At 47.6% G+C, this 27,279-nt stretch overlaps 1 protein-coding gene across 7 annotated transcripts in view; it reads right to left on the bottom strand.

Moving 5' to 3' along the window:
* Nucleotides 1-27,279, bottom strand: part of MICU3 (mitochondrial calcium uptake 3) — a 547,440-nt gene that overhangs the window by 164,749 nt on the left and 355,412 nt on the right. For 4 of the 7 annotated variants that reach the window (XM_085642029.1, XM_085642031.1, XM_085642030.1 and 1 more), the window contains one exon: nt 12,376-12,476. In XM_085642029.1, coding sequence (XP_085498155.1) covers nt 12,376-12,476 — 101 coding nt within the window. Of the gene's footprint in view, nt 1-12,375; nt 12,477-12,824; nt 12,921-27,279 lie in introns of all 7 variants that reach the window. The other 3 variants (XM_085642027.1, XM_085642026.1, XM_085642025.1) reach the window with 1 other exon arrangement.

A 27,279-nucleotide genomic window follows, 5' to 3' on the forward strand; every position in this document is an offset into this window, starting at 1 on the left:
GGAAAACTGTGAGGATCGAGGGGGGGGGGGGGGAGGCTGTACATGGTGTTCGTGGACCTGAGGTCAGCCTTTGACCTGGTCCCCCGCAAGAAATTATGGGAGGTCCTAAAGGAGCTGGGTGTTCCTACCCATCTATTACACGCCATAATTAGGCTTCATGACAACAACTTTGCTCAGGTTAGGTGTGGGAGGGATGGAGCGTTGTCATCTAGGTTTCCAGTCCTTAGAGGGGTAAGACAGGGTTGCGTTTTGGTGCCAACCCTGTTTTGCCTCTATGTTAACAGTGTCATATCTCATCTTGGCAATGTTGGGGACAATGACGCTCCCTTTTTGGCGGGCAGGAGGGTGCCGGCCATCATGTTTGCGGACGATACCCTCCTGCTCTCAAAATCCCCGATGGGGATTCAACGGATTCTAGATGGATTTGGTCTTTTCTGTAGACAATATGGTCTAGAGATCAACACAGAGAAGACCAAGTTCATGATATTTAACCCCTCACCCAAAACCAGACCTAACCCATCACTGAGTTCAGTAAGACTGGAGAGGGTAAAAACTTTCCAGTACTTGGGGGTAACCCTACATGAGAACCTATCTTGGGAACCCCAAATAGCAAGATGTCGGCTTAAGTTGTCCCAATTGTCTGGGGCAATTCTGAAGGTTGTAAACACTTCTACTTTTAAACCTATCAGTCCGGCAGTAGAAGTGTACAAAACCCAAGCTAAAGCAGCTGCATCTTATGGTGGTGAGCTATGGGGGTATAAAGCAGGGGCAGAACTTGTCACTGTAGAAAATAATTTCCTCAGACGTCTCCTGGCCCTTCCTCGTGGCACACCCCTGTTCCCTTTAAGATTGGATATGGGTCTTCCCTCTATAGGAGAGGATTTGGAACTAATGCCATTAAGATTTTGGCACAGGCTCTGGTTCACTGGCGAGCTTGTACACTATAGGCAAGAGCTCATCCATGTAATGAACTTGAACCAGCGTGATAGAATCCCATGGTTGGCCTTTATAAAGAAAGAACTGTATCGGTTGAGACTCCCTGAGCTATGGGAGCTTCCTGAACAAGGCTGCCAAAGGGTCCCTCGAAAAAGACTTGTGGAGATATACAAGGAGAAAAGTCTAGCTTCTCTGGTCTCTGCATCCAACAATGGTATTCTAACTGATCGATTCCTGGATTCCAAAAATCCCTATCATTTTGAAGGTTTTATGGACATTATTTTCCCCATTTTAGCAAGAAAATTGTTCATTCAATGGAGGTTAGGCACTTTGCCTATTAAAACTTTTACCTGCAAATGGACAAAGAGGGATGATAAAATCTGTCCAGGGTGTAGGAATCATGATGAGGAGGAAATCAATGTACTGTTCTTCTGCCCAGCTTACAACAGACCAAGGAAATATTGGCTAGCGCCACTATGCAGAAACCTGGGTATAAGGAGCCACTTGTACTCGTACAGAATATTGAAAACAAGTACCCTCCCCCATATAGTTTTTGCAGTTGCCAAATTCATAATGGCCATGTGGCAGATAAGGAGAAAATTACTAAAAGACTGAATATTGATGATATGAATTGTAATTCCCTCCCGTGATTAGAACCCCCATGCAAATGAATTTTTACGATTTTTATGGAATGGTCTTATTACAAGTGGATGTTTTTATGTTGAATTACATTATTTTATTGTATCTTTTATGGCCTAATAGGCCGAAATAAAGAAATAAAGAAAGAGAGAAAGAATATTTATGCACACTTTTGTTGGGTGGCACAAAGTATCGGCCAATTATGATTTTGAAATTTGAGTTCTTATAGATGGAAAACTACTTGCTATGTCCGCAGCATGGCAAGTGGTAATTAGAGCAACTGTTTGTGATAATGTGCACTTTGAGGGTTTTGGCTCTTCACTCTAGATATTCTCCTGTGACCCATATTGGTAAGGGATAGCATTATCGCGGGAGGGGGGCACTTTTGTTATATTGATGTAGCATTTTGCTTGATGATACACCTAGATCAAGCAGGAAGCTGTTTTGGAAATTGTTGGTCCAGGTCTCTGGATAAGAATAATTGCTGAGGGGATGAGGGTAGTAGCTCTGGGTGGCATCAGATTTCCAAGAGTAGTACTAGGGGTAACCTTCAGGAAGACAGATCAGCTTGACCTCTTGCTTGGTTCATAAGAGTATATCATGTTTTAGTGTTTAGATGTTGAGGAACGATATCTGGTAAGCCTGGATCAGATAATTGCGAGAGCGAAGTAATGTACGTTGAGATTCTACAGTGGGTTCTACAACTAAGTTAAAACTGTGGGGTACATGATGCTGAATATACATCAAGCCACATGGAATGAGACAGGCAGACTTACAAAATATACAATTACTCTCACAACTGCTTTACCGAATGTCTTTAGGCTCCAAACTGGCATCAAGATTAAAATGCTACAACACAATTGGACAGACACAAGGTGAAATTAGCCATTCTACAGGAAAATGCATCTGCTAGAGGATGCCTACAGTAAATATTCACAAACGTAGAGGTCATACACTTTCCATGGACTATGGGGTCTCGATAAATATTTCTGTTCATCCACGCTTCACAAGATATCTATATACATCTCTCTCTCTCTCCTCCTCTCTCTTCCTCTCTCTCTTCCTCTCTCTCCTCTCATATGAATAAGGAAGGGATGCACTTGTAAAGGGAGACACTGATTTAATAAGAATTATTTACAGGCCAAATAAAGTCAGATTGATTTCTCAAGCAAAATGTTTGATGTCTCTGATGTGAGGTAGAACACACAATGCTTATTGGGGTGTCACCATAAGACTTTATATTTGAATAGACACAGGTCATCATTTTACTTTTCATATTCACTAATGAAGTGACTATCGTTAGCAAACATATGGTATTTTTGAGATGCAGATGTTTGGCTCTTGATGCATGTGTGAAAAATGGTTGTAAAAGTTGCGTTGAAATAGCTTTGCGTTGTAATGCCAGCGTTGTGATGGCTGTTTCCCATGAAAAATAGAGTACAGATTACACTCATCTCTACATTATTTATTGTTGTGTGTAGACTGTATTCTAGCCTCTCCTGAGGTATTACACATGACCATAGTCTGTGACAGCTTACACATGCACTGTCGGATAAGTTTCCAATACTACTACTAGGAAAATGTTTAGGGCAAAATGTCGGAATGCCATAAACTATAAGTCTTAAGCCTTATCTCAGAGTATTTGTGGCTTCTAAGGAATTATTCAGTTTTTCAATTGGGGTAAACCCGATCAGTACCAAAGGGGGCAGTAGGAGAGATCTTTATGGACTACATTCATGGTATTTGTAGATCAAGTAGAGTAAAACTCCATACGCACCAAAGGGGGTAGAAGGGGATACCTTTATGGACTACATCCATGATATTTGTATAGCATTTAACCCCTTCTATGCGTTGGACGCACGGGAGCCGTCCGATGCACAAGTGCTACTGTGCGTCGGACGGCTCCCGCACGTCCGACGCCATTGCACATGAAATCCCTCTGGTGCTGGCACCAGCGGGATTTCTTTTACTCCCCTAAAGCCTCGGGAGCTGGGGAAGAACTTCTCCAGCTCCCGAGGCCCCCCCCCCTCATTTCTGTGAAATGACGATCAGCGCGCACGGCACGCTGACGTCACTTCACAGAAACCGAAACTGAAATGAATTTCACTTTCTACGTGCTCACGGAGCTATCTCAGTCCCCTGAGCACGTAGAAGGATGGGAAGGGTATCATTGGAAAGGGGAGAATCTCCCCAGTGTATCCCCAGTGTATCCCTGCTTGGGGATCGCCCCAGGAGGGCGATCCCCAAGCAGGGATCCACCCACTAGACACCAGGGAGGGGGATGCGGCCCCTTGGGCAAGGGCCTTTACTCCCCCCAAAACAATTAGGGCAAATCAAGTCTTTCTCCCCTCCCCCCCTGGGAGGGGGGGGGGGGAGACAGCCCACTAAACGAGAGGGATTTTTTTTTAGCAATTTAATTAAGGTGGGAGCTGCCCAAAACGTGCACTTTGCAAAAAAAAGGGTCAGTTTTCACTGTGAAAATGTGGTGTGTCCATGTTGTGTTTTAGGCGGTTTCCTGTCGTGGGCACTAGGCCTCCCCACACAAGTGAGGTACCATTTTTCTCGGAAGACTTTGGGCAACGCGGGGTGGGTGGAAGTTTGTGGATCCACGCAGGTTACAGAACTTTCCACCACAGAAATGTGCAGAAAATGTGTTTTTTTGGACAGATTTTTAGGTTTGCAAGAGATTCTAGGTAACAGAACCTGGTGAGAGCAAGTCAAGTCACCCCATCCTGGATTCCCCTGGGTGTCTAGTTTTAAAAAATGTATAGATTTGCTAAATTTCCCTAGGTGCTGGCAGAGCTAGGGTTCAAAATCTACAGCTAGGCACTTTGCAAAAAAAGGGTCCGTTTTCACTGTAGAAAAAAAAAAAGTGTGTCCACGTTGCGTTTTGAGCCGTTTCCTGTCGCGGGCACGAGGCCTACCCATACAAGCGAGGTACCATTTTTAATCGGGAGATTTAGGGTAACACAGAATTGTAGAGGAACTGTTATTACCTATTGACTTTCAATGCATTTCTACCTTCCAAATGAAAGACAATGTGTAAAAAATAAGTCATTTTGAAAAATGACCTATAATTCTCATGCTAGTATGGGTACTCACAATTTCGGAAATGTGCAAATATCTACTGTTTCTAAACTATATATTTTGTTGCGATTTCAGAAATACATAGGTGTCGCTCATACCGATTTTTCCATGTACATATTTTCCCAAATTAATTGTTAGATACCCGGTACATAATAAAAAAACATTGCACGACGCTGCTCAGTTATTGGCTCTGGGTTCGTCGGGTTCTTGGTGAACCTTCAAGTCCTATATATCCCCACAACCAGAAAGGCCCAGCGGATGTAACGGCATATTGCTGTCAATAAAAAAAATGCCAAAACTGTGTAAAAAGTTTTGGTTTTCTGACAAAAGTCTGCTTGTCCCTGAAAGCTGGGAAGATGGTGATTTCAGCACCACAACCCCTTTTTTCATACCATTTGCAGGGAAAGGAAAAAAAACCAGACGCTTTCGTCTCTAGCACTTTTTTCCCCATTTTTCCCATAAAAACAAAATTTGCTGTATTTTGCCTAATTTCTGGGTCCCCTACAGGGGCATCCACAAACCCTGGGTATCTTTAGAATCCCCATGATGTTGGAAGAAAAGGACGCAAGTTTGGCTTGGATACTTTATTTGGTCAAAAAGTTACAGGGGCCTATGCGCGAACTACCCAAAGAGCCAAAAAAAGGCTCAGGACGAGGGGGGGCAGGGGGGGGGGGCAGAGGGTGAGGCCTAGCAGCGAAGGTGTTAAGGGTAAAATATTGTGGCCACAGTGGCGTGACATGATTATCCTGAATATAACAAATACCTTCGGGATACAATTGGTCTGTTCCGCAGTTAGTTCTAATTACGTTGTCACTCCATATTCTGCGTGTTAGAGGAGGAAACAAGTGTATCCTCTCTCAACTTTGCTAATTGTTCTCTCCATGGAACCACTCTTTAAGATCTGGGAAGACATGCAGAGATGTGAGGCCCTAGTTTTGCTGTAAATGAGTGACATTATAATGTATGTAATTCAGCTAGGCCCCACACACACAAATATTTAAATAACTATGAGAAAGTGAGTTATTAGTTGGGGTGGATGGTAGTTGACCCCAAGCAATAAAATCATTAACTTAATACTTAATTCGTCCAGTCAAAGATTTCAGTAACTAAAACCTGAAAAATGTGTAAGCATTTAGAAGTAAAAAAACTATTTGAATTCAAAAACAATTAAAAAACGCACTAAAAAGGGACAAAATGTAATAAGCAAAAAAACACCAAAATGAAAAAAACTCCTGAAGGGGAACTGGAGATCTAATTTTTTTAGAAAAGTGTAAAGCACCAATTGTAGTCATTAGCTATGGTAGACCAGGACCTAAGTGCAGTCTTAGGCCAACTGTGATGCAGCACAAGTTGGATACAACTAGCAGACTGCCCCCGCTAGGGTTTGGAAGAAGGGAAGTTCTAAAACATTTTAAATGCTCAATCCAAAAAAGGGACTTTGTTATTTTTCCTGAGGAAAAACTCTTTGCCATGTGGAACAAACTTGAAATTTAATCTGACAACGTGGAACTGCTGAACGGATAGTGTTTGTGGTCAGTACCCTTGAAGTTCTGGAGCAAACGTTTAAAGAAACTCCCAAACTTCATTTAGTGCCCTAACAACTGCAGGTGTACACTTTCAAGACCACAGGGCGCACTTCCAAGGCCCCCATGACTTTTGAGGGAGAACATAGAGACTCTCAGGATGTCAGGCATAGTGCAACAGCAAAGACCTTCTTCTAGCAATCAATCCCTCCAATCACTTCTCTGACCCCCTTCCTCCTGCCCTATTCAAAATGATAAAAACATCCATCCTTCCTCTATGGGCAAAAATCGTAAACGCTTCTCTGAGGCAAGGCTCCATACCAGACTGTCTTAAAATTGGGCAGGTTACGCCTATACTAAAGAAATCGGATGCCATCCCATCAGATCTCAACAATTACCGCCCTATATCTAACATCCCCACCCTGGCCAAATTGTTGGAGAAATGTGTACAAATACAATTATGTAACCATATCGAGTGCTGCAACCTCCTAGACAATCACCAATCTGGTTTCCGTCAAGGTCACAGTACAGAATCTGCACTCACACACATATTTGATGACCTACTACTTATGCTTGACTGCAACGAATCTTGCCTATTGATACTGCTTGACCTATCCTCCGCCTTCGACACGGTTAAACATGACAACCTATTGTCCCTATTGGAAGGAAGGATGGGCCTCTCGGGCACAGTACTTCAATGGTTCTCCTCCTTCCTTAATAACAGGACACAAATAATCAAGATGAAGAATACACTCTCTCAACCATCAGTGGTCGACATAGGCGTTCCTCAGGGCTCAGCCCTATCCCCTATTCTCTTTAACCTTCTAATGGAACCCCTAGCGAACGCACTGAAATCAGCGAATATCCTTTACCACCTATATGCGGATGACACCCAACTATATTTGAAAATCTCCACACCTGAAGACTTCATCTCCCTCAACTCCATTCTACAGAACACGCAAAGCTGGCTCAGGAACAACCACCTCATGCTCAATACTAAAAAAACAGAATTCATTCTCATCTCCCCACCTAATCACACCCCAAAGATAGAGCAGTGGATGAAACACCTATCCGTCTTTGAATGTGCTCCCCTCATCATCGATTCCGTGAAATCCCTGGGAGTCACCATAGACAAACACCTGGATATGAAGTCGCACATCAGCAAGGCCACCAAGGGAGCCAATCACCAGATGAGTTTGCTAAGGAAACTTAAACCCTTCCTCCCACAGAGCGACTTAAAAATGGCAGTTCAAGCCTTAGTGTTATCAAGACTAGACTATGGAAGCACCCCTCTCTGTGGCCTCCCCAGATACAAGCTGGCCCCGTTGAGGGCTTCACTTAACGCTGCTGCAAGATTGGTATCAGGAGCTAAAAGAAATAGCCACATTTCCCCGACCCTGAAAACGCTGAACTGGCTGCCATATGAGGCAAGAATTCATCTAAAAGTTGCCTGCATGACCCATAAAGCACTACACAACAACACACCCAGCTACCTAGCTCAAAAACTAGAACGATCCGGAGGATGCAGACAATTACAAAGCGCGAGTTCTCTACTTCTGAAACCACAAACCTTTCATAAAAAGAGAATTGGTTGCAGAGCCTTCTCAGGGATCGCCCCAAAGATATGGAATTCCCTACCTCCATTGGTTCGGGGAATCTCTTCCCTTACAGCCTTCAAAAAAGAGGTAAAAATCCTCCTAATGAACAAACTTGCGTCCTAAGTCCTGACCCTATACTGGCTTCGAGCCACCGATACGATCCGCATATTACTGGATACCCTGTGTGGATGGACAGAGAACACTATTGGTCTGTTTATATCCCAATGCAGGCCTAAGGCCAAATAACCTTGTGTCTGCAATATGACGTTGCCCTCTGGGATCATGTTCTCGTCCACTGGTCTACTATGTCATCTTATACCTATGTTATCTTATACCTTTTGCCTCTACTGTAAGTAATGACGAATATCTAATGCGTGTATATTACTTTATCTTTTATGTCTCTTTAACTATATACATACTGTAAAGCGCTCTGATACCCTTGTGGGTCACGTTCGCGCTATATAAAACCTTATAAATAAATAAATAAATAAATAAATATCCACTTCAGCTTTTTTAATATCCCTGGAACCACCCAGGCGATCAGTCTTATAATTCTTGGAGATCTTTCTGATCATGGATTTCAAGCGGAAGGGGGCAACCTCCTAAGGATGTTCTCTTACGTCACAAAAGCAAAGTGCAGTAAGTTCAGGCTACTCTGTCTAATGCAGAATGTCAGGGCAAATCCAAGATGGCCAAGACCTTTGACCAAACTTTATTTTAAATGGACTTTTTATCAAACATTTGCTCAGTATGCATTAATGATTACAAAATTTGAAATGCACATAGCGAGTCACTTTGACGAGAATCCAACCACAATCCATTTCAGATAAGAATGAAATCATCTAGAATCAGACTTATATGAGGCTGCAGGCACAAGGTAACATGGAGAACAAAGCCTATTGTGTTCTCTGGAAAAGAATGTTACACCTCATTCAAGGCTGAAGAGGTAATGCAAATTAACCTCTAGATACTCAGGCGGAAAAAGGGTATTTTTTTTAAAAGTTATTTTTGCTTAATAGTAATTAAAAATCAAACCTCACCATTGAATTGGATTCTTAATAACTATTAACAAGTGATTTAACTACTTAGCTCGCTGGTTCCTTTCCTGAGCTAGCAACATTATTATTATTGTAACATTTGTTAAGCGCTACTGTTACCCGTAGGTGTCCTGGCGCTATGTGAAATCTTGCCCAAGGCTCAGAGCAGAGTTCCAACTAGCCTGTAAACAGCCAAGTTTTTAAAGCTTTTCGAAAAACCAGTAAGCTGGTCATACCTCTGAGGTATAGAGCAAGCTTATTCCAAGCCTTGGCTGCATTGACTACAAAGCTTCTTCCACCCCAGGTGGCCTTTTTTACAAATGGCACATAGACCAGCTTGGCATCAGATGAGCGTAATGATCTGATTGGAGTATACCAATACAGCCGCTCTTTTAAATAGGCCGGACCATATCCATGAAGTGCCTGGTGTACCAGACACAAAGCTTTGAACTGGGTACGCTTCCTAACTGGCAACCAGTGCAGTTTCTGTATCTCCTTCGAGATTGGTGCGTATTTTGGGGTGCCGAACACCAATCTAGCGGCCCCATTCTGCAGGAGTTGCAACTTCTGCATTAATCCTTCCTGGATGTTAAGATACAGACTGTTACATTAATCCAGCCTAGACATAGTAAGAGCTGTGATGACTGTTTGGCGACATTCTTTAGGTAAAAGCGGCAGAATTTTCTTGCAGGACCTGAGAGCAAAGGACGTAGCAGAGGCCACTGAATTTACTTGTTCTCTGAAACTAAGCTTCTGGTCCACCCACACTCCTAGGTTTTTTACCTTCCTGTTGGGTGAGGGGAGAGGACCCAAGGTGTCTGGCCACCATTCCGGGGTCCAGAAATTAGGATAATTGCCAAAACAAACCACCTCCGTCTTATCGGAGTTCAGTTTAAGGCAGTTTTGGGCCATCCAGATCCCTACCGCATTCATACAGTCCTTAAAACAGACCACCGTGCTCCTCCACTCAGCTGGTAGTAGTGACACCACGATTTGAATATCATCCACATAGGAGGTCAGACTAAACCCAAATGACTGAATAAGGGGCGCCAAAGAGGACACATATATGTTAAATAGTGTTGGACTCAATGAGGACCCCTGCGGGACTCAACATGGCAATGAAAAAGGCTTGGATGAGATTTCCCCCAGAGACACAGACTGACTCCGGTTTGAAAGAAAAGAGCTCAGAAGTCTCCAGGCGGAGCTATGTACTCCGATCTCCTGCAGCCGGTCCATCAAAAGATCGGGATGGACCGTATCAAATGCTGCAGAAAGATCTAGCATGATCAAAGCAACCTTGCCCCCTTGATCTAAAATAGTCTGGATCTCTTCAGTAGGTTTCAGGAGAGCAGATTCGGTGCTATGACCCCCTCGAAAGCCATACTGGGTTGGGTCCAATGCTTGCGTAAACTCCAGAAATTGGCTAAGTTGCATATTTAAATTTCTCTCAACAATATTTGCAGGTACATGGAGTCTGGATATAGGCCTGAAATTGTTGGGATCTTTTGCGTCAAGGTTCGGTTTCTTTAGTGGAAGCAGAATAGAGGTTTTTTTCCATTCTAACGGAAATATTAGTATAGTAATCTACACTCTCTTGGGTGGGACAGCTAGGCCTGCCACAGTCATGAAGCGTAATGCAGTACATTTTGCAATAACTTTACTTAATTATTTTGTCATTGGTACACAGGTAAGACTACCTAGACAAAGTACAGGTTTAACACCAAAATACAGCAATACACAACTAAAAGATGAGATGCCTGGTTTTGCGAAGGGTTTTTCGGAGGTGGTAAGGTCAGTGGGCTCCCATATGTTGAGGAGGCAACGTTTAGCCTCACGGAGTAAGTTCTTATTTAGGACCATTCGAAAGGTCCGGTGTATCGCTTGCCGAAACTGTTGAACATGGTCGCATTCCCAGAGTATGTGTATATATGTACCTGTCAGTCCGCACCCCCTACGACACTCACTCCTACTGGCACTCCCCATATGCACTAATTGTGGTCGTGTAATATAGATCCTATGAAGGATCTTGAGTTGGACCAGCCGTAACCGAGCAGAGATACCCACCTCCCGGGGGGACGCCACCACCTCCCGCCACTCTTCATCATCTTTTGCCAGGCCGTCTGTTACCTATTGTTCCCCAAGTCGCTCTAGGGGATCTGAGGTGTTATGCAACAGTTTCTTATAGGTAAGGGAGACTGCTTTCTCAGGCAAGTACCTGTCTAGGAGCCTATCCTCTAGTGGGGAGGTGTTAGGCAGCGAGGTGCCTTTTGGTATAGCTGCGTAAAGAGTGAGACGTATCTGCAAATATCGAAAGAATTCCGAGTCTGCCATGTCATATTGGCGTTGCAACTCTGAAAACGGCACTACCTCTCCTCTGGACCAGAGATCACCTATGTGGGAAATGCCAATGAGGTCCTACTTATCAAAGCCTTTAGAAGACCTCAGCCGACCTAGTTGTTCCGCGTCCCACAATGGGGTAGCAAGGGTTAGCCTATCTTTCCCGCCTAAACTTTTCTGGATGTCGTGCCAAATCCTCACCGCATGGTTGGTTGGGCCAGTGAGGGATAGTTTGGTCTTGGGGGAGTACAGGGCCACGTTGAAGATTCCGCCTGGAAGGAGCCATCTATCCATGGCATAGCCCGGATCTTGTGGGTCGCGATAAGTGGCTTGATTTATGGCTGCAAGGTGCTTTTCACTGTGTGGGAACATGTGTTGCCATATTATTAGGAACTTTTCATCCATTTGAGCTAGACACTGGTTTTTTCAGGATAAAATCTGCAGATTTTGCAGTAGATAATTTATTATGTGGCAAATCCATAATTATGAAGAAAATGTAGCAGCTGCAGAATCACTTATTTCAGTGGCCCTGATTATAAGGAATAAAGTACCCTGTCATACATTATTGCAAGTCACATCAGAGTACCATGATCTAATAAAGAAACTCATTCCTCTATGTGGACACGGGACTCCTTTGTAACTTGCACTATTCGTATGATGTATGCAGAGAGTATTTTATTCCATATATACATTGTTTTTTTACACTCATCACTGTACTGCATTTTAAATTTGCATTTGAAACAATTAGGTTCAGCGTGGGCTGGTGCAGATAGCAGTGACGCACAGATACAGGTACAGGTGGGCCGTAGTGCACACCGCAGGTCGTCAGGAGCTCATGCAGGTGCACCTCCCAGCTCAGCGAGCGTGGACAAAGAAGTGTGGCAGGCGTAGTGGACTCCTGTTGCCAGTGTTACATGGTGCAGTTCCCTGGCCGCCTGCCACCTCGTGGCTCCATTACAGAGGATGTCATCTGATTTCTTAAGGCCCACAAACAGTGTGGCTGCTGCAACCACAATATCTTTGGGGGTTCAGAGTGACATCATATTCTATAAGAGTCTCACTGTATTTATCAATGATGTCATTCGGAAGCCTCAGGGAACATCTTCCAATTTTTAAGTTGGTTTATAATCTAATATCTCTTGCTTTGCTGAAATCAGTGCTCTAGATCTAGATAAACAAAACAAGTTGTTCAATGGTATATTAGTGTACCAGACTTACCGATAAAAGTCTTCAAAGTTAAGCTCTGCCTTCCCCTTCTTCCCGAAGAAATGGACAAGTAGAGTGGTGTCCACAAGTAAGCCAGATAATTCATCCGCACGCTTAGACACATAGAAAATTGATATATTTTAAATTAACTTCACACCTTGAAAATGAAATCTTTGTAATAAACATATAAAAGAAAATTACATAAATGGTAGGCATCCTAAAAATTAAAAAGGTAAAATTATGTAAGACAAACTGTCAAGATGAAGCAAGGTAATGGGTATGAATGAACATGGATTACATTCAAATGAGCATTTTTGCACGGAACTAACAGTAAAAATGCAGGTAGGAAAATAAATCACAGCCACAGAAGCTAGATACGAAAAAAAACAAGAATAAAATAAACTAGCCAGTAGGGAAACAATGCACCACATATGTACTGGACCAGAGAGGTTTCAATATACCTCTGCAAGGTCCGAAAAGAGTGCTTGACTTGTGCCACGTCTCAGAGTATCCCAAAGACTCCTCGGGCCATGATCTTGCACATCTGTCCTAATTATCTGAAAAAGTTTTATGAAGCAAAACTGCTTGAGAACCAGAGTATATGATTAACAGACAATGTTTATCCACATTTGCAACAGTTCTAAAATCAACATGAATTAGTATTAGTTTAAAAGTATTTTTCATAACATGTATGATCAGAATTCATGCAAATGTACAGTACAGTGCATGCACACATTACAAATACACAAGAATTGTAACAGTGCATTGTTATCATATCAATGCGACATCCAAACAGATTAAAATGAAACGAAAACTTTTTGCAGAAACTTTTAAAAGAAGACTATTTTTATGAATCCTTTTTTTTCATTCCTCATCAAACCAGGCTCTTGTCTTTTCAAATTATTTACTGAGTAAGACAGACATTTGACTGCTTCTGGGTTTCGCTTGGTCAACTTTACAGTAAGGGTCTGCTCATCTGCCTTCACATGGCGATATTTTACTCTTAATGTGATTTGTGAACCATTTGAGCAAGTTGTTAACAGGCTTTAAAATTAATGTGTCAAAATAGTCATATTTATTGTATCTGTATTACTTTAAAACCCTGCTGGATGAATTTACACCAAATAAGCATTGGCACTTGCTTGGTATAAGCGTTATCATTATGCCAAGTTACTATAATCCTGTTCAATCATTTTTGATGTAGCAGAACTAAAAGCTCCTACGAAATTTTCAGCAGAAAACAAAATGTCAAGGAACTTTGAAATAAAGTTGGCTAATTTTCAGTACATAAATAACAATCATTTGGTGGTAGTAAGGGCATTTCCCACCTGTTTAGGCTGACCATTGATGAAACTCTAGAAACATTTTATAATTTGGTTTAAGATACGGTTTGTTTCTAAACAGCCAATCTACTCCTAGTGTTTCAAGATTTGTGAATACTAGTAGACTTCTGATGTTTCCTGTCCACATTGAGATCCGTTTTATTTGTAAAATTGGGCAAAACTATTGTTAAGAATCAAAAAATGGTAAAGTAAACAGAAGAGACTGGCTTTTATCAAATAACATTTCACTACATTCTATTCATCCATTTTTCTGCTAAAATTTTATGTAACCTGGGGGGGGGGGGGTGCAGAGAGCCGGCGGACAAGATGACCGCACTTCCGTGAGGCTCTGTTAACCTGGGAACAATATCCGACAAAATCCTCTCTTAACAAGGCGAAAATAGCCTGCGCGGACTTCGGATGTGCTTCTGTGGGAAGTAGGGCCTCGCTGACAATCCTCGCTGTGGCTCTAGCCACGTTTTTGCTGGGCACGGCCTGCGGGGAGGAGAAAATAGCGATACCGGAGATGCACCAGCCGAAGTGGGAGTGCCCTACTCTCCTGAACTCAACCAGAGGGAGATGATCCCTGCCGCTGCTGCTGCTGTTGGGGGCTGGACATTGACTGATGAGGAGCCCGATGGCGGAGTGAGGCCGGACCGCCGATGCTGTAAGCCTCCGCACAGAATCTGCAACGGCTGATGTAGGCCAGCGGCGGTGACGCACTAGCGCCAGACACCACCCGCACTGAATCCACCGAGTACTGGCTGGCTGCAACTGGGGAGGTGAGATCCCCCGGCGACCGACTCGTGGCTGCGGTGCCTGTTGTGTCCTCTACCTTTCGTCTGAGCGACTGCCGGGGCCCTGGTGTTTTCGTGGAGGGACCCTGGCTGGAGCGTGCTGCTGGACGGACACGCTGGGCCTCATAATTGGGCCACAAGTGTGAGGGGACGGCCAGCGCGAAGTGGCCGATTTCCCGGTGCTCGGGGCTGCAGTGCTGGTGATGACACCGCGTAGATGCAGCGCCGCCGGAGCATGCGGATGACTGACCTACCTCCCTGAAGAGGTTGGCTTTATCCAAGAACATTGTGGGCTGCCCAGAGGGAAGGAGCCTGAGCCTGAAAAGCAACTAGGAGAGAGGCCCACCGCGGCTTCAGGGGGCAGCTTTGAAAATATTGCACCTTCTGAGAGACGTGTGGCTCTACCCCTACACTTCTGCTGTGCCGGGGGGGGGACACCGCGACCGGCCAAACCGCACAGAGAAACACGCTATGCGTCATACAGATGGCAAGCAAGTCTAATTACAATTCCCTGCCTGGAAAAACATTAACAATGTGGCTGAAGACGCAGACTCATGTCGGGAAGATGAGAACCCTGCTTCAACTGCCTCACAGGACGCAGATATCAAAACACTTCTCCTCACTATGCGCCAAAGCCTCACCTCCATCGAGTCCAAAATGGACGCCATGAATATGCGTATGGACTTTATCACACAGCGGCTGGAAAAGTACGATGGTGGCATAACTGAAATGGAGCAGTGCATATCCTCTCTTGAAGATTCCTCCTCGAATAGCCAAGAACGTCTACAAGGGATGGAAAAACTGCTAAAAATTATTGCTGCAAAGAACGAGGACTTGGAGGCGCCCTTGTGCACATATGACACGTGCATAGTGGGGGTTCCAGAGTCCACAGCAACAGGTCGCATGGAGGACTACGTGGAATAACTACTGCTTGGGCTCTTTGGTGCAGAGGCTTTCTCCAAAGTCCTGGTGGTGGAGCGGGCCCATCGGTCACTTGCGGCCAGACTGCTGCCGGGCTCTCCACCCTGCCCGATACTGGTGCATTTACTCAACTACAAAGATTGCGACAGTGCTGAGGCTTGCAAGGGAAAAAGATGATCTGCTCCACCCTGCCAGACTGCGGATTTCGCATCAAGGGAAGACACACATCTTCAATACCCAGTAACAAACTCAAGAATTCCTGAAAACTACTGGTAGACGCTCACCCACGAATCGAGATGAAGAGCCCGGCTCCCGGCGAACATCACCAGATCCTTAAGAAGTTTGAAGACGAGTGGCATCGGGGTGGAGGCTGCCTAAACAACTGGCAAGACTAGACATTTCATTCATATACATGCCAGTCGACAATTTTTAAGGGCCCAAGTGGAAATGGCCACTCACGGACCCCGGGTAGCAACACTGGGACTAAAGAGTTCACCATGTAATAATGACTTCCCGGGCACCCTCGCCTATGCGAGGTGCGCTAACGGTCTCTCTGGTGCATTTTCCCAGTGGGAATACCCTGAGCATTGCAAATTTGTTGAAGTTATGTTATTTTATTTATTTTGTCATATAATGTCTTTTTTAGTCACAGTCTTATACAGGGCACGCATATTGTAAATCTTCTCATTGACGCAAATGAGTGTATTTACCCTGAGGTGCTAGATTTTGTCTCCGAAATGTAGATTAGACTTGTTATATAGAGGGTTGTTTGAGGGCGCTACTATCCACTTACAGGTTTGGGCTGTAGGTGGGGGGGGGGGGGGGGGACTAGGTTCACAAAGGTTAAACAACTTAGCACTGCACGGGCGAATCCTGACTTTCCACAGCTACGAATGCATAAAACACAATTCACACAGACCATACATGACAGAATTCACAGACACCTCCGGCTCTACGATAGAGGGTTGGATGCGACAAGACTGAGATCGGATAAAGCCCCCAGTTATACCTTTATGACATGGAATGTGTGGAGACTTAGAGACCTGTGCAAACGCAGACAGATCCTAGGCTACCTAGATAAAGTACAGGTGGCCATGCTACAAGAAACCCACCTTGATCCGACAGTTACACCCATTTGTGGGAGAAGATAGGCGGCCCATAGCTGCTTCTCCTCCTTTTCAACATATGCTAGAGGCACATCAATCCTTAAGCCTAGCATGGGATTCTGCCCGCCCGAGGCAATCCAGGACCCACAGGGCAGTTTCAGTGGGCTGTGGGGCAGACTGGTGGGGCACATAGTGACCCTGGTGTGCTAGTATGCCCCCAACATTGACAATGCCAATCTATGGGGCTGCATCTATGGGGCTGCATCCTGGAAATAGGCTCCACCTTCATTATCTGGGGAGGTAGGGTAACTTCTATTTCAGCGTGCACTCCAGCTAGTCTCCAATTGATTTGTGGTTGCTCTCGAAAGGGCGAAATAGGTGGTCCTGGGAGACAACACACCTGGTGCGAACCTTCTCAGACAACTCCCCTGTGCTCATGAGGCTATCACCAGTGGGCAATCCGTCCCCATACCACTTCTGGTGGCTACAGCCCACAACCTTGCTAGACAGTGCCTTCCTTGAAGAAATGCCCCAGTAAATTATTGAATACTTCCCCCGCAATATAGGCAGCATCTCAGGACCCGGGCCGGGTAGGCAAAGCCGGACCCAGTAGAGGCCCGGGCAAAACGCCATCCGGGGGCGGAGGCCCTCCCCCACCCGCCCCCCTCCTACATTAGCATATAGGCTAGGCCGACGGGGGCCAGGATTGGCCCCCATTGGCGTAAACAAGCCCCCCCCCCCAAATCAGGGGTCGAGCATAGGGGCCAGGAGGGGGGATAAAAGGGGTCACACATCCCCCCCCGCGTTTAGGACAAAGGAAGAAGAATCGGCTTACCTGGAGGCGACCATCGGGCTTTTCGCGCCTAAAACGAGCTCGGCAAGGACTCTGCAGGCTCCAGCGACGTTCCTGCCCACGCTGCCAAGCGACGGTGACTTCAGAGCGGCAGGGGAGACCGTGAGCGAACACGAACCGGCGACGGCGATCCCTCAGCAGCGGAAGAACGGGGGCAGCGTGCACAAGAGCCTCCACCCCCGCCATCATGGTCCAAGCTAAGGGGGCCGAGGCATCTGGTTTCCCTCCAACGGCAGCGCCTGCAGCGGGCGTCCACAGTGCTTCACAGGGAACCGCTGTATTGAGCGAAAACACCGGGGCTGCGTACGCAGGAGCCCCCGTCCGCCTTCGCCTTTTCCAGGGGAGCGAGGCATCCAGCTGCCAAGTACCATAGGCTGCGCCCGACGCGGTGCCGGAAGAGCACGAGAGGAGTGGAGCCGCCACCACCGACGGCAGCTCGAACCGGGAGGCACAAGCGGGGGACCTACACGTGGCTACATGCACTGTCTGCGTTCTGGCAGAAGGAATTTGTTATCGGGTGTGCAGGCGCTGAGAGGAAACTTTGTACCCACATTTGCTTTGTAAACTACTGCCTTTCCCTTTGAAGTTCGATCTTACTTTCCTGCCATTACGCGGCATCGCTGGGGGCCGTGTTTTGAAAGCACGCTTGAGGCAGCAACAGCCTCGACCTCCCCGCCCCTCCCCGCCCCCGGCATTTCCGCCCAGCTGATCGGCTCGTAAGGCGGAGAAAGCAGGGGGAAGCGCTCTCACAAGTGGCGCGCTCCCTTAAAGGGGCAGGATCCTTTTCTGCTAGTGGGATTTCAGCACAATAGCTTCTCTTTGCGCAGGAGTGCACAGGAGGCCAGCAAGAGGTAACAAAGATGGCAAGCCGGAAAGGGGCACCGGGAGGAAGAAACAGCCCCCGGCCCGCTTCAGGGAGGTGCAGGAGAAGCCAGCTGCAGCAAAGAAAGACCCGAAGAAACGCAAGGAGCACGACTTGGATGACGATTTGCAGGACATGCTGGAGCAAGCCAGGGCTCTGGTGGCATTGAAAGGCCGGAGCTGGGTGGACCAGCAAATCAAGGAAGGGGCCCTGGGAAAAGGAAAGAGGCAACGCCAAGCATCACCAACACCGCCACCACCAAAGAAAGCGGCAAAGGGGGGGGGTCTGCAGCCAAAACGGCAGCCCCCGCAAGAGCAAAGCTGAGACAAGCAACAAGGGAAGCCCCCCCCCAGGCGGCAAGAAGAAGAGCTCCAACGGCGCCAGAACAGGTGGTCAGCTCTGAATCGGAAGATAGCAGTGATTGCGAGGGGTCTGTAGCCAGCACGCCAGCCCCCCAGGAAGGACATCAGAAGAGCGCCCAGGGTAAGCATGGACTGCCGCGCAGCACGCGGGGGCGCAAAGGGGGTCCGGGGCCCCAAAACGGAATGGGACTACAGGCTAACACGGGACTCCAATGGGGTGGGGACAATATGGCAATACAGGGGACGTGGCACATGCACTCCCCATGGCAAACAGGTACAGGCCAAGGGGGAACGGACTTCCAAGGGGAGGCCTGGCCAGAGGGGTCTATGCAGCCACCACCATGGTTACCCTGGCGGCAATGGCCAGGAAGGGGGGTCCCATTCCCGGGGAATGCACCTTGGGGCACAGGGGGTCCGGTAAAGAGCCCAGCAAACCACAAAACGGCCAACACAGGGGTACAGGCAGCCAGGATGGCAGACAAGGAGCCAACGGGGTTAAGCCAGGCAGGACAGGGTGAGAAAGCAGGGGCTGAGCAAGCTGCACAGGAGCACACAGGGGCCCTGGTAGGGGAGGGCTCATCTACAACCGGGGCGGGAGAGGGAAAACCAGCGAGCGAGTACATGCGCCCATCCCCAAGCGACCCTCCCACAACAACAAGGTTGCTGGGATTGGCCAACCTCATCCCACTCAAAATAAAGGAGAGAATTTGGAGGAAAGAATTTATAGACATTTTTTCCTTGCTCGAAGTGTGGCAGGCAGGTTTAGATCTCACAGCGCAGGACAAGAAGGATGAGGACAGGAGGGACCCTAGGAAACCCAGGGTGGACAGAACCATAGAAAACTGGCTAAAAGCCTTTAGGACACTGGCATGCGTTTTCATTGAAAAATTCCCACAGAATGCGGCAGCGCTGATCCTGTATGAGCAGAAGGTGCACGAGGCGCAGCAGCGGTTTCAGGGGGATGCATGGCTGCAGTATGACGAAGGCTTCAGGGAAAAAATGCAAGTGTGGCCAACGATAGGCTGGGACTGCCAAGACATGGAAGGCTACTCTAAGCACATGGTGGCAGCCAGGGAAGGGGTTGGCGCAAAGGAGAGTAATTTTCGTCCCTACGGGAGTAAGGGCAAGCTTGAAGGGCAAGGAAAAGATCCCAAGGGGAGGAGCCAGTCAGCCACCAAGTCCAGCAAGGCGTGCTGGAAGTTTGACAAGGACGAATGTAAGTGGGGGGCTTCATGCAGGTTCAAGCATGCATGCGGGTCATGTGAGGGGAACCACCCTTCTATACGATGCCGGCGAGCCACAGGGCCAGCGGCAGATAAACCAAAGACGGGCCCAAAGAAATGAGAAGCGGGCCCCGTTAGAAGGGGTCAGGGGGGAAGGGGGCGGAGGACAGGCGCTCCCAAAACCCATAAAAACAGGCAGACAGCTACACCTGCTGCACGGCTACCACAAAACAGCAGACAAGCAATTGCTAGCGGAGGGGTTCACGCAGGGTTTTCCAATTCCATACAAGGGCCCCAAAGGCGCACGGGAGAGCAGGAACTTAAAGTCAGTCAAGGACAACCCCGAGGTAGCGAAACAAAAGGTAGAAAAGGAAGTCAGGTTGGGCCGGGTGGCGGGCCCTTTCCACATGCCACCACTGTAGGACATGGTAGTATCCCCGCTGGGTATAGTGCCCAAAAAAGAGGCGGGTAAATTCCGTTTAATTCACCACCTTTCATACCCAGTGGGGGAATCAGTCAACGACTGGCTAGAACAGGGGGCATGCTCGGTGGCCTATGCCTTGGTGGATGATGCAGTGGACCTGGTTAGGCAAGAAGGGACGGGGGCCTTAATGGCCAAGTCAGACGTAGAATCAGCATTCAGACTGTTGCCAGTACACCCAGACAGCTACCATTTATTGGGTTTTAAATTAGATGGGGGCTACTACTATGACAGGTGCCTCCCGATGGGCTGCTCAATTTCATGTGCACATTTCGAGGCGTTCAGCAGTTCTTTGGAATGGGAACTGGGAAAACGGACACCGAGAGGGGGGCGAGTCCACTACCTGGATGACTTCTTGTTTGTGGGAAGGGAGACACAGAAGACTGTGCTACTCTCCTCAGTAATTTCATGGTGATGACGTAGGAACTAGGCATCCCTATAGCGCAGGATAAAACAGAGGGTCCCGCGACTAAACTGACGTTCTTGGGGATAGAACTGGACTCGGTAGCAGGGACATGCAAGCTGCCACCAGAGAAAGTAGCGACATAAAGAGGTTGAGGCAACAAAAGAAAGCAACACTGGGAGAGATACAACAGCTGCTAGGGAAACTGAACTTTGCCATAAGGGTAATTCCCGCAGGGCGCGCATTCGCCAGGCGCTTAGCCTGGCTCACGAGGGGCATGACACAGAGGCACCACAGGGTTCGCATCACACAGGGAGTGAGGGACAACCTAGGCCAATGGGAGAGTTTTCTGACAGAGTTTAACGGCACTCTGATATGGCGGGCCCCCTGGGTACCGGCTAGCGAGTTGGAACTCTACACTGACGCAGCAGGGGGGTACGGCTTCGGGGCAATACTAGGGACGGCTTGGTCGGCAGGGGAATGGCCAGAGGCTTGGCACGCATCCGGGCTAACCGCAAACATATCATTGTTAGAGCTCTTTCCCATAGTAGTAGCCTTCCACATCTGGGCCCCCCAACTAGCAAATAGACAAATCACGCTATGGTCTGACAACCACGCAGTGGTGCAGGCAATCAACACGGGAGCTGCGCGATGCCCAGCAGTATCGACCCTGCTGCGAAAACTAGTGGGCTGCCAATTGAAAGGCAACATAGCAGTGAGGGCAAGACACATTCCGGGAGTGGAAAACTTAGTTGCGGATGCCATTTCTCGTTTCCAGTGGGAAAAATTCAGGAAGCTGGCCCCAGGCGCAGACAGAAGGATGACCCAGATGCCGGAGGAAGCGTGGGCATGGGTGGAACCGGGTTGAGGTGGTTACTGGACAATGCACTGGCCCCGAAGACCAACATCCGTTACAGGAAATGCTGGGAGACATTCAGGGGCAAGACAGGATTAAAGAGGGGTCAATGGGCCACTCAAAAGGAAGTCCTAGAATTCATTGATTGGGCCTTCCGAGAAGGAAAGTTGAAAACATGGGCCCAGGCACATTTAAGTGCAGTAGCACATTACACAAAGATGGCAGGGCGTGAAGACCCAACGAAGGCGTTTGAATGTCGAATGGCTATGAAAGGGTGGGGTAGGTTACAGCGGGCAACAGAGGACGTTAGGCGTCCCATCCACTTCAAATTGCTTCAGGAGATGCTGGGGGCCCTGGCCGGGATCTGCTCATCGAGACAGGAAATTACATTATTCCAGACAGCGTTTTCAGTGGCATTCTTCGTGGCATACAGGGTCAGCGAGTTGATAGCCCCTTCAGTGGTGTACCCAGGAGCGGCATGCATACACAGAGGGGATGTGGACATGTAGAAAGGCCACATGGACATACTGCTACGGCGGTCCAAGACGGATATGGACCAGATTACACTGCACGAAGGACGCTGATCACTGCCCGGTGTATCTACTAAAAGAGCACCTAGAGAGCGGGCAAGGAAAGAAAGGGCCGCTTTTCCAGCAATGGGATGGGTCTTTGCTCAGCCGCTTTCAGTTCATAGCAGTAATGAGGAAGACCCTAGGTGCATTGGTTCTCCCCGCACGGGAGTATGGGTCACATTCATTTAGAATAGGGGCGGCCACCACATCGGCAGGGCTAGGCATGGGCGGTGGTGTAATAAAGGGGATAGGGCGCTGGGCATCCGGCGCATACAAGCGGTACATACGCCCAACGATGTACTAAGCCCACACTTCTCTCCCCCCCCCGCACTCTCCTTTCCAGGTCCGAACGCTTCACAGAAGAAGGTGTGGATCGTGGGGCACTCCTACGTGACGCGGGCTCAGCAGTGGGCGGCGGCCAGACGGGACTTTGGCGGAATATGGCTACGGGACACTGAAATAGAATGGCTGGGGCACCCCGGGATGAAATGGGGACAACTGCTGCACACGGTGCGGGAAGCTTTACAGCGGGGTAGCGAGCCAGACGCAGTGGTGGTCCACCTGGGCGGTAATGACTTGGCAACAATGGGGCGGAGGGCACTCCTGGAAGACATGCAGAAGGGCCTCACGGCAGTGGCGCGCCTGGTACGCCCCGCAGATATAATCTATTCAGAGATTATAGTGCGGAAAGCCTGGCGGGGGGCAATAGACCTGGGAGCAGTGGAGAAGTCCAGAAGAAAACTCAATATTACTATGGCAAAGGTATGCAAGGCCAATGGGTGGGGGTTCGTAAGGCATGGGTTCATAAACCTAAGATCCCCGGGGTACCACATGGAGGACGGAGTACACCTCACAGGGGTGGGCATGGATATGTTTCTACTGAATATTGTAGGGGTACTGGAGCAGAGGGGTTTCCTATAACGGTAGGGCAAGGCAGGGGTCGTTTGGGGGGGAGCTCCCTCTGATCGAGAAACCATAGGGAGCATGGCGGAGCTAACCTAACTAAATTAGCAAAAAAGTGAAGAACTCACTAGAAGATTGATGGGAGGCTCTCACAGTGTCCTTGGGATGCCGCACGGCAGGGGCACTGAGGGAGCCAGAGGGCGGCATGCCGCCAGCAAAGATTAGAGATAATGCTCTCCCATGACCCTGGGGATGCCTCACGGCAGGGGTTCAGAAGGAGAAGAAAGCAAAGGACCCAGTCGCAAGAAAATAGAGTAGATGCTCAAGAAAGGTCCATGGGATGCCACCCGGCAGGGACCTCTGGGAGAAGGGAGGGCCCACGAAAGGGTACAGGGCGAGCGGGACGGCGCTTGCGGCTCGGACAGGTCCAAACAGAAACCCGCCAAATCGGTAGCAAGCTGAAGCCTAGACTCGAAATCAGAAACCCCAAAAAAGGGGTCCCTCCCCTCCCAGGTGATTGAAAAAGCTGGGTCAATAATGCTAGTAATGCAACGTGTTCATAACCATGAGCAATGTGATACAAATATATTAATTGTTGTTATACGAATAAACTGCAACCTTTTCAGGCACCAAGAAAGTTGTCAGTGGTGATTTAAGGTAGCAGAGCGCTGTTGGCTTGAATGATGGGGGGAGCGGGGAAGTGAGACTCGCCGCCTGGAGGGGGTTAACACTCACTCGCATATGGGAAAGTTTTAAAGTAACTATACGGGGATTATGCATGGCCAAGAGCCGAGTGATTCTCTGGTCCATCAGGGAGACTTTAAATAGACTGGATAGAGACATCAAGCAGGCTGAGGAGCACCTGACCTCTGCCCCCACACCGCAGTAGAGGGGTTTGCTAAAAACACAGCTAATTGAATACTCCATGGAGGCGGAGCGTGAATCTAAATTCCGCTCTAAATGCCACGTGACCAGATCTTAAGGCGAAGGGAAGCACCCCGGTAGTGCTCTGGCTGCGGTAACCAAGCCCCCCAGATTTGTCAATCAGATTCTAGAAATACTGGATGAAGAGGGTACTAGACATTTTGAATCATGGGCTATCGTTGATGTTTTCACTAAATAGGACACAAAACTTTACCACACTGACACCAGAGCACTACCTGATATAGCGTCCTACTTGGAGGACACCGCCCTCGGGTGGATAAATGACTCTCAGGGGAAGTTTCTTTCTGCCGATATCGAAGAGGACAAAATCCAGCCCACAATAATGAATCTGCGCTCAGGCAAGGCCCCAGGGCCCAACAGGCTGCCTGCAGACTTCTACAAAAGCTATATAAAAGGGCTAGTCCTCTTCCTTATACAGGTCTTTGAAGAAGCCAGGGAGACTGGGACCCTTCCCATGACTATGCGGCAAGCCATGATCATATCCCTGCTCAAACCGGGCATAAAGGCAAATAACTGCAAGGCCGATAGACCCGTCGCTGATTGATTGTGACACCAATATCCTAGCTAAAATTATCGCAAACAGGCTGTCATTACTGATCGAAGGACTTGTCCTTCCAGACCAGGCAGGTTTTATCCCTGGTAGGACCACCTCCCATAACTTGTGCAGCACATTCGCGCTACTACATGACATCGACCCGGAGATGAACGCAGCAGGGATCTTTTTGGACGCCATGAAGACCTTCAATTCCCTGGAGTGGGATTACATGTTTACCAGAATGGGCAGAATGGGCCTCCCTCAGCCTTTTCTGGCGTGGATAAAGTTACTTAATACCTAACCTGAGGCCATTATACAGATCAATGGATTCTTTTCCAAGCATGGCACCTGGAAGGTCTGCCCCTATCCCCGCTACTTTTTGCCTTAGCCATTGAACCGAGTTGCGGCCATAATACAGCAACACTATAGAGAATACAATATCCCTGCCAACAGATATTAATATAATTGTACATGGACTAAATCACCCATTATTTAAGCCTACAGCATATTGGTCTGAACCCGATCCTGCGAGAATTTATCAGATTTGGTTCCTACTCTGGGATAGAGAACAACTGGAGTAAATCGCAGATTTTTCCGCTCACCCCCAACTCTGCACAGTTTACTCCAGAATTTCCGCTGCGGTAGTGCGAACTAGAAATAAAATATCTAGGCGTGTTAATAAAGAGAAATAAGGAGGAATCACTTTGTGCAAACTATGGCACTGTCTTTGAAACTATTACTAATTGGGTGGACCGATTGATCACTTTGCCGCTTTCATTGGCTGGCAGAGGGGTACTGATGAAAATGGTAATACTACCTAAAGTATTATATCTATTTATTAACATTTCCTATAACCCGGAACGTCCTTTTTTCGACACTCTGCAACGTAGCTCAGACTGGCATGGGGTGGGAAACAGCCCAGAGTGTGATGGCAGATCATGACGCAACCATTCTCTGGCAGGGGCTTCGAAGCCCAGACATGGAACTATATTTCCTTAGTGCTCAAGCCCACTACGCAGTATACTGGTTCCACCTGCCGCCCTTTATCCCACATCTGGCCATCGAGCAGGGATAAATGGCACCTACACCCACAACCTCCTTTCTGGGGACGCGAGTCCCTGGGGAAGGGATAGCACATGATATGGTAACTTGCACCAACCATGCATGGGAGCGCCTTGCCAGAAAAGTGGGCAAGCCGACACTTCATTCCCCACTTGTGCCCCTCCCATACTTCCCATGTGCACCAGTCACCCACAAGGCTGTATGTCAAGAGATGCTTCGCAAAAGAAACCTACATCTTTAGGGTGACCTCTACGAGAGGGGCACATTTAAGGAGAGACAGGAGCTCCTGACTGGAGACAACACCACCCCACTGGAGGTATTCCTATATATAAGATTGAAACACAAACTCAGGGCCAATATCCCGGGATTCCTTCAGGAACCCCCCACTCTCCGTACACTGCACACCTTATTAAAAAGAACAGGGCTGGCTCGAGCTGTGTCCAGCACATACCGAACTGTGCTATTAGAGAGGACACCGTTGACACATGGGGCTAGGGAGGCATGGGACCATGACCAAGGAGCTGCCTATGACTGAAGGGCAGTGGACATACTGCTGCACACAGACAGAAGCCATCACAGCAAGCAGTCACTTACTTATTATACATTTTAAGTTCATCAATCGCACCTACTTTACCCCCTGAGGCTGCACAAGTACAAATTAAGAAATGATGATCTCTGTGAAAGATGGCGACAAGAGGGGGTGGGAATATTGCACCTTGCATGGCAGTTTCATGAAGTTCATAGGTATTGGTGCGACGTGATCTTTGCATTGTCCAAGACGACTGGTACCCCCATGCCCGAGTCCCTCCTGCTGGCGCTCCTGGGGTATAGGGCTGAAATACAATAACCATATAGAAAACTTGCAGCACTGGGTCTGTTGCTGGCTAAGCGGAGGGTGACGTGTAGATGGGCCAGAGGGCTAACAGATTTTATTTACTGCAAGGATCAATTAACGACCTACGCTGAACTCTTGCCTGCCTCATCTCTCTCCATGGATTTCTTGGACCCCCTGGTGGACTATCTGCAGGAACATCCGATTTGAACCTTGGTGTGAGGGTTCGGGTACACGAGCTGGACATTTGGACTATAACCCCTATGGGAGTAAACCACAAGATGCTGTGCTCTGTCTAATTCCATGATTTGGAGGTGCTGGGATGTCCACAATACTGTACCCATGTTATAGAGATGCTCTATGTTTATTCAACAAGCACCAGTCAATATGTTGATGTGATCTGATGTAGACATCATATCTTTACATATCTGGATGTAGACATGCCCAATGTTCGTGCTGTGCATTTTTTTTATGTGTAGCACTGATTTATGTCTTTGTTATCATGAAAGTTGGAAACTTTAAAAAAATAAATGAAAACAAATGTATGTAACCTGGGGATTACATTAAGTGTGAAATGGCAGTTCATGGCGAACACATTACAATATGGCGGTTACAAATGTAACCCGAACATTACTACTGAATGGGAATGGCCTTGAGGAAGCAGAATTTTCTCAGAAACAGTTGTTGGATGCTTGCTTGTTTATGAATTAATAGAAACCATAAAACATTAAAACTCATTGCCATCAGCCTAGTCTTTTGATTCACACGTGAATTTTTCCAGTGGAAAGGTAGGACACATTTCTAAAATGATGTCCTTTAAATCTGTCAAAGTAGACATACAATCTGATGACTGTAATACATTAAATAGACTACCTGTTTAT

The sequence above is a fragment of the Triturus cristatus genome, chromosome 2_2, assembly GCF_964204655.1.
Source record: "Triturus cristatus chromosome 2_2, aTriCri1.1, whole genome shotgun sequence".
Classification (NCBI taxonomy): domain Eukaryota; kingdom Metazoa; phylum Chordata; class Amphibia; order Caudata; family Salamandridae; genus Triturus; species Triturus cristatus.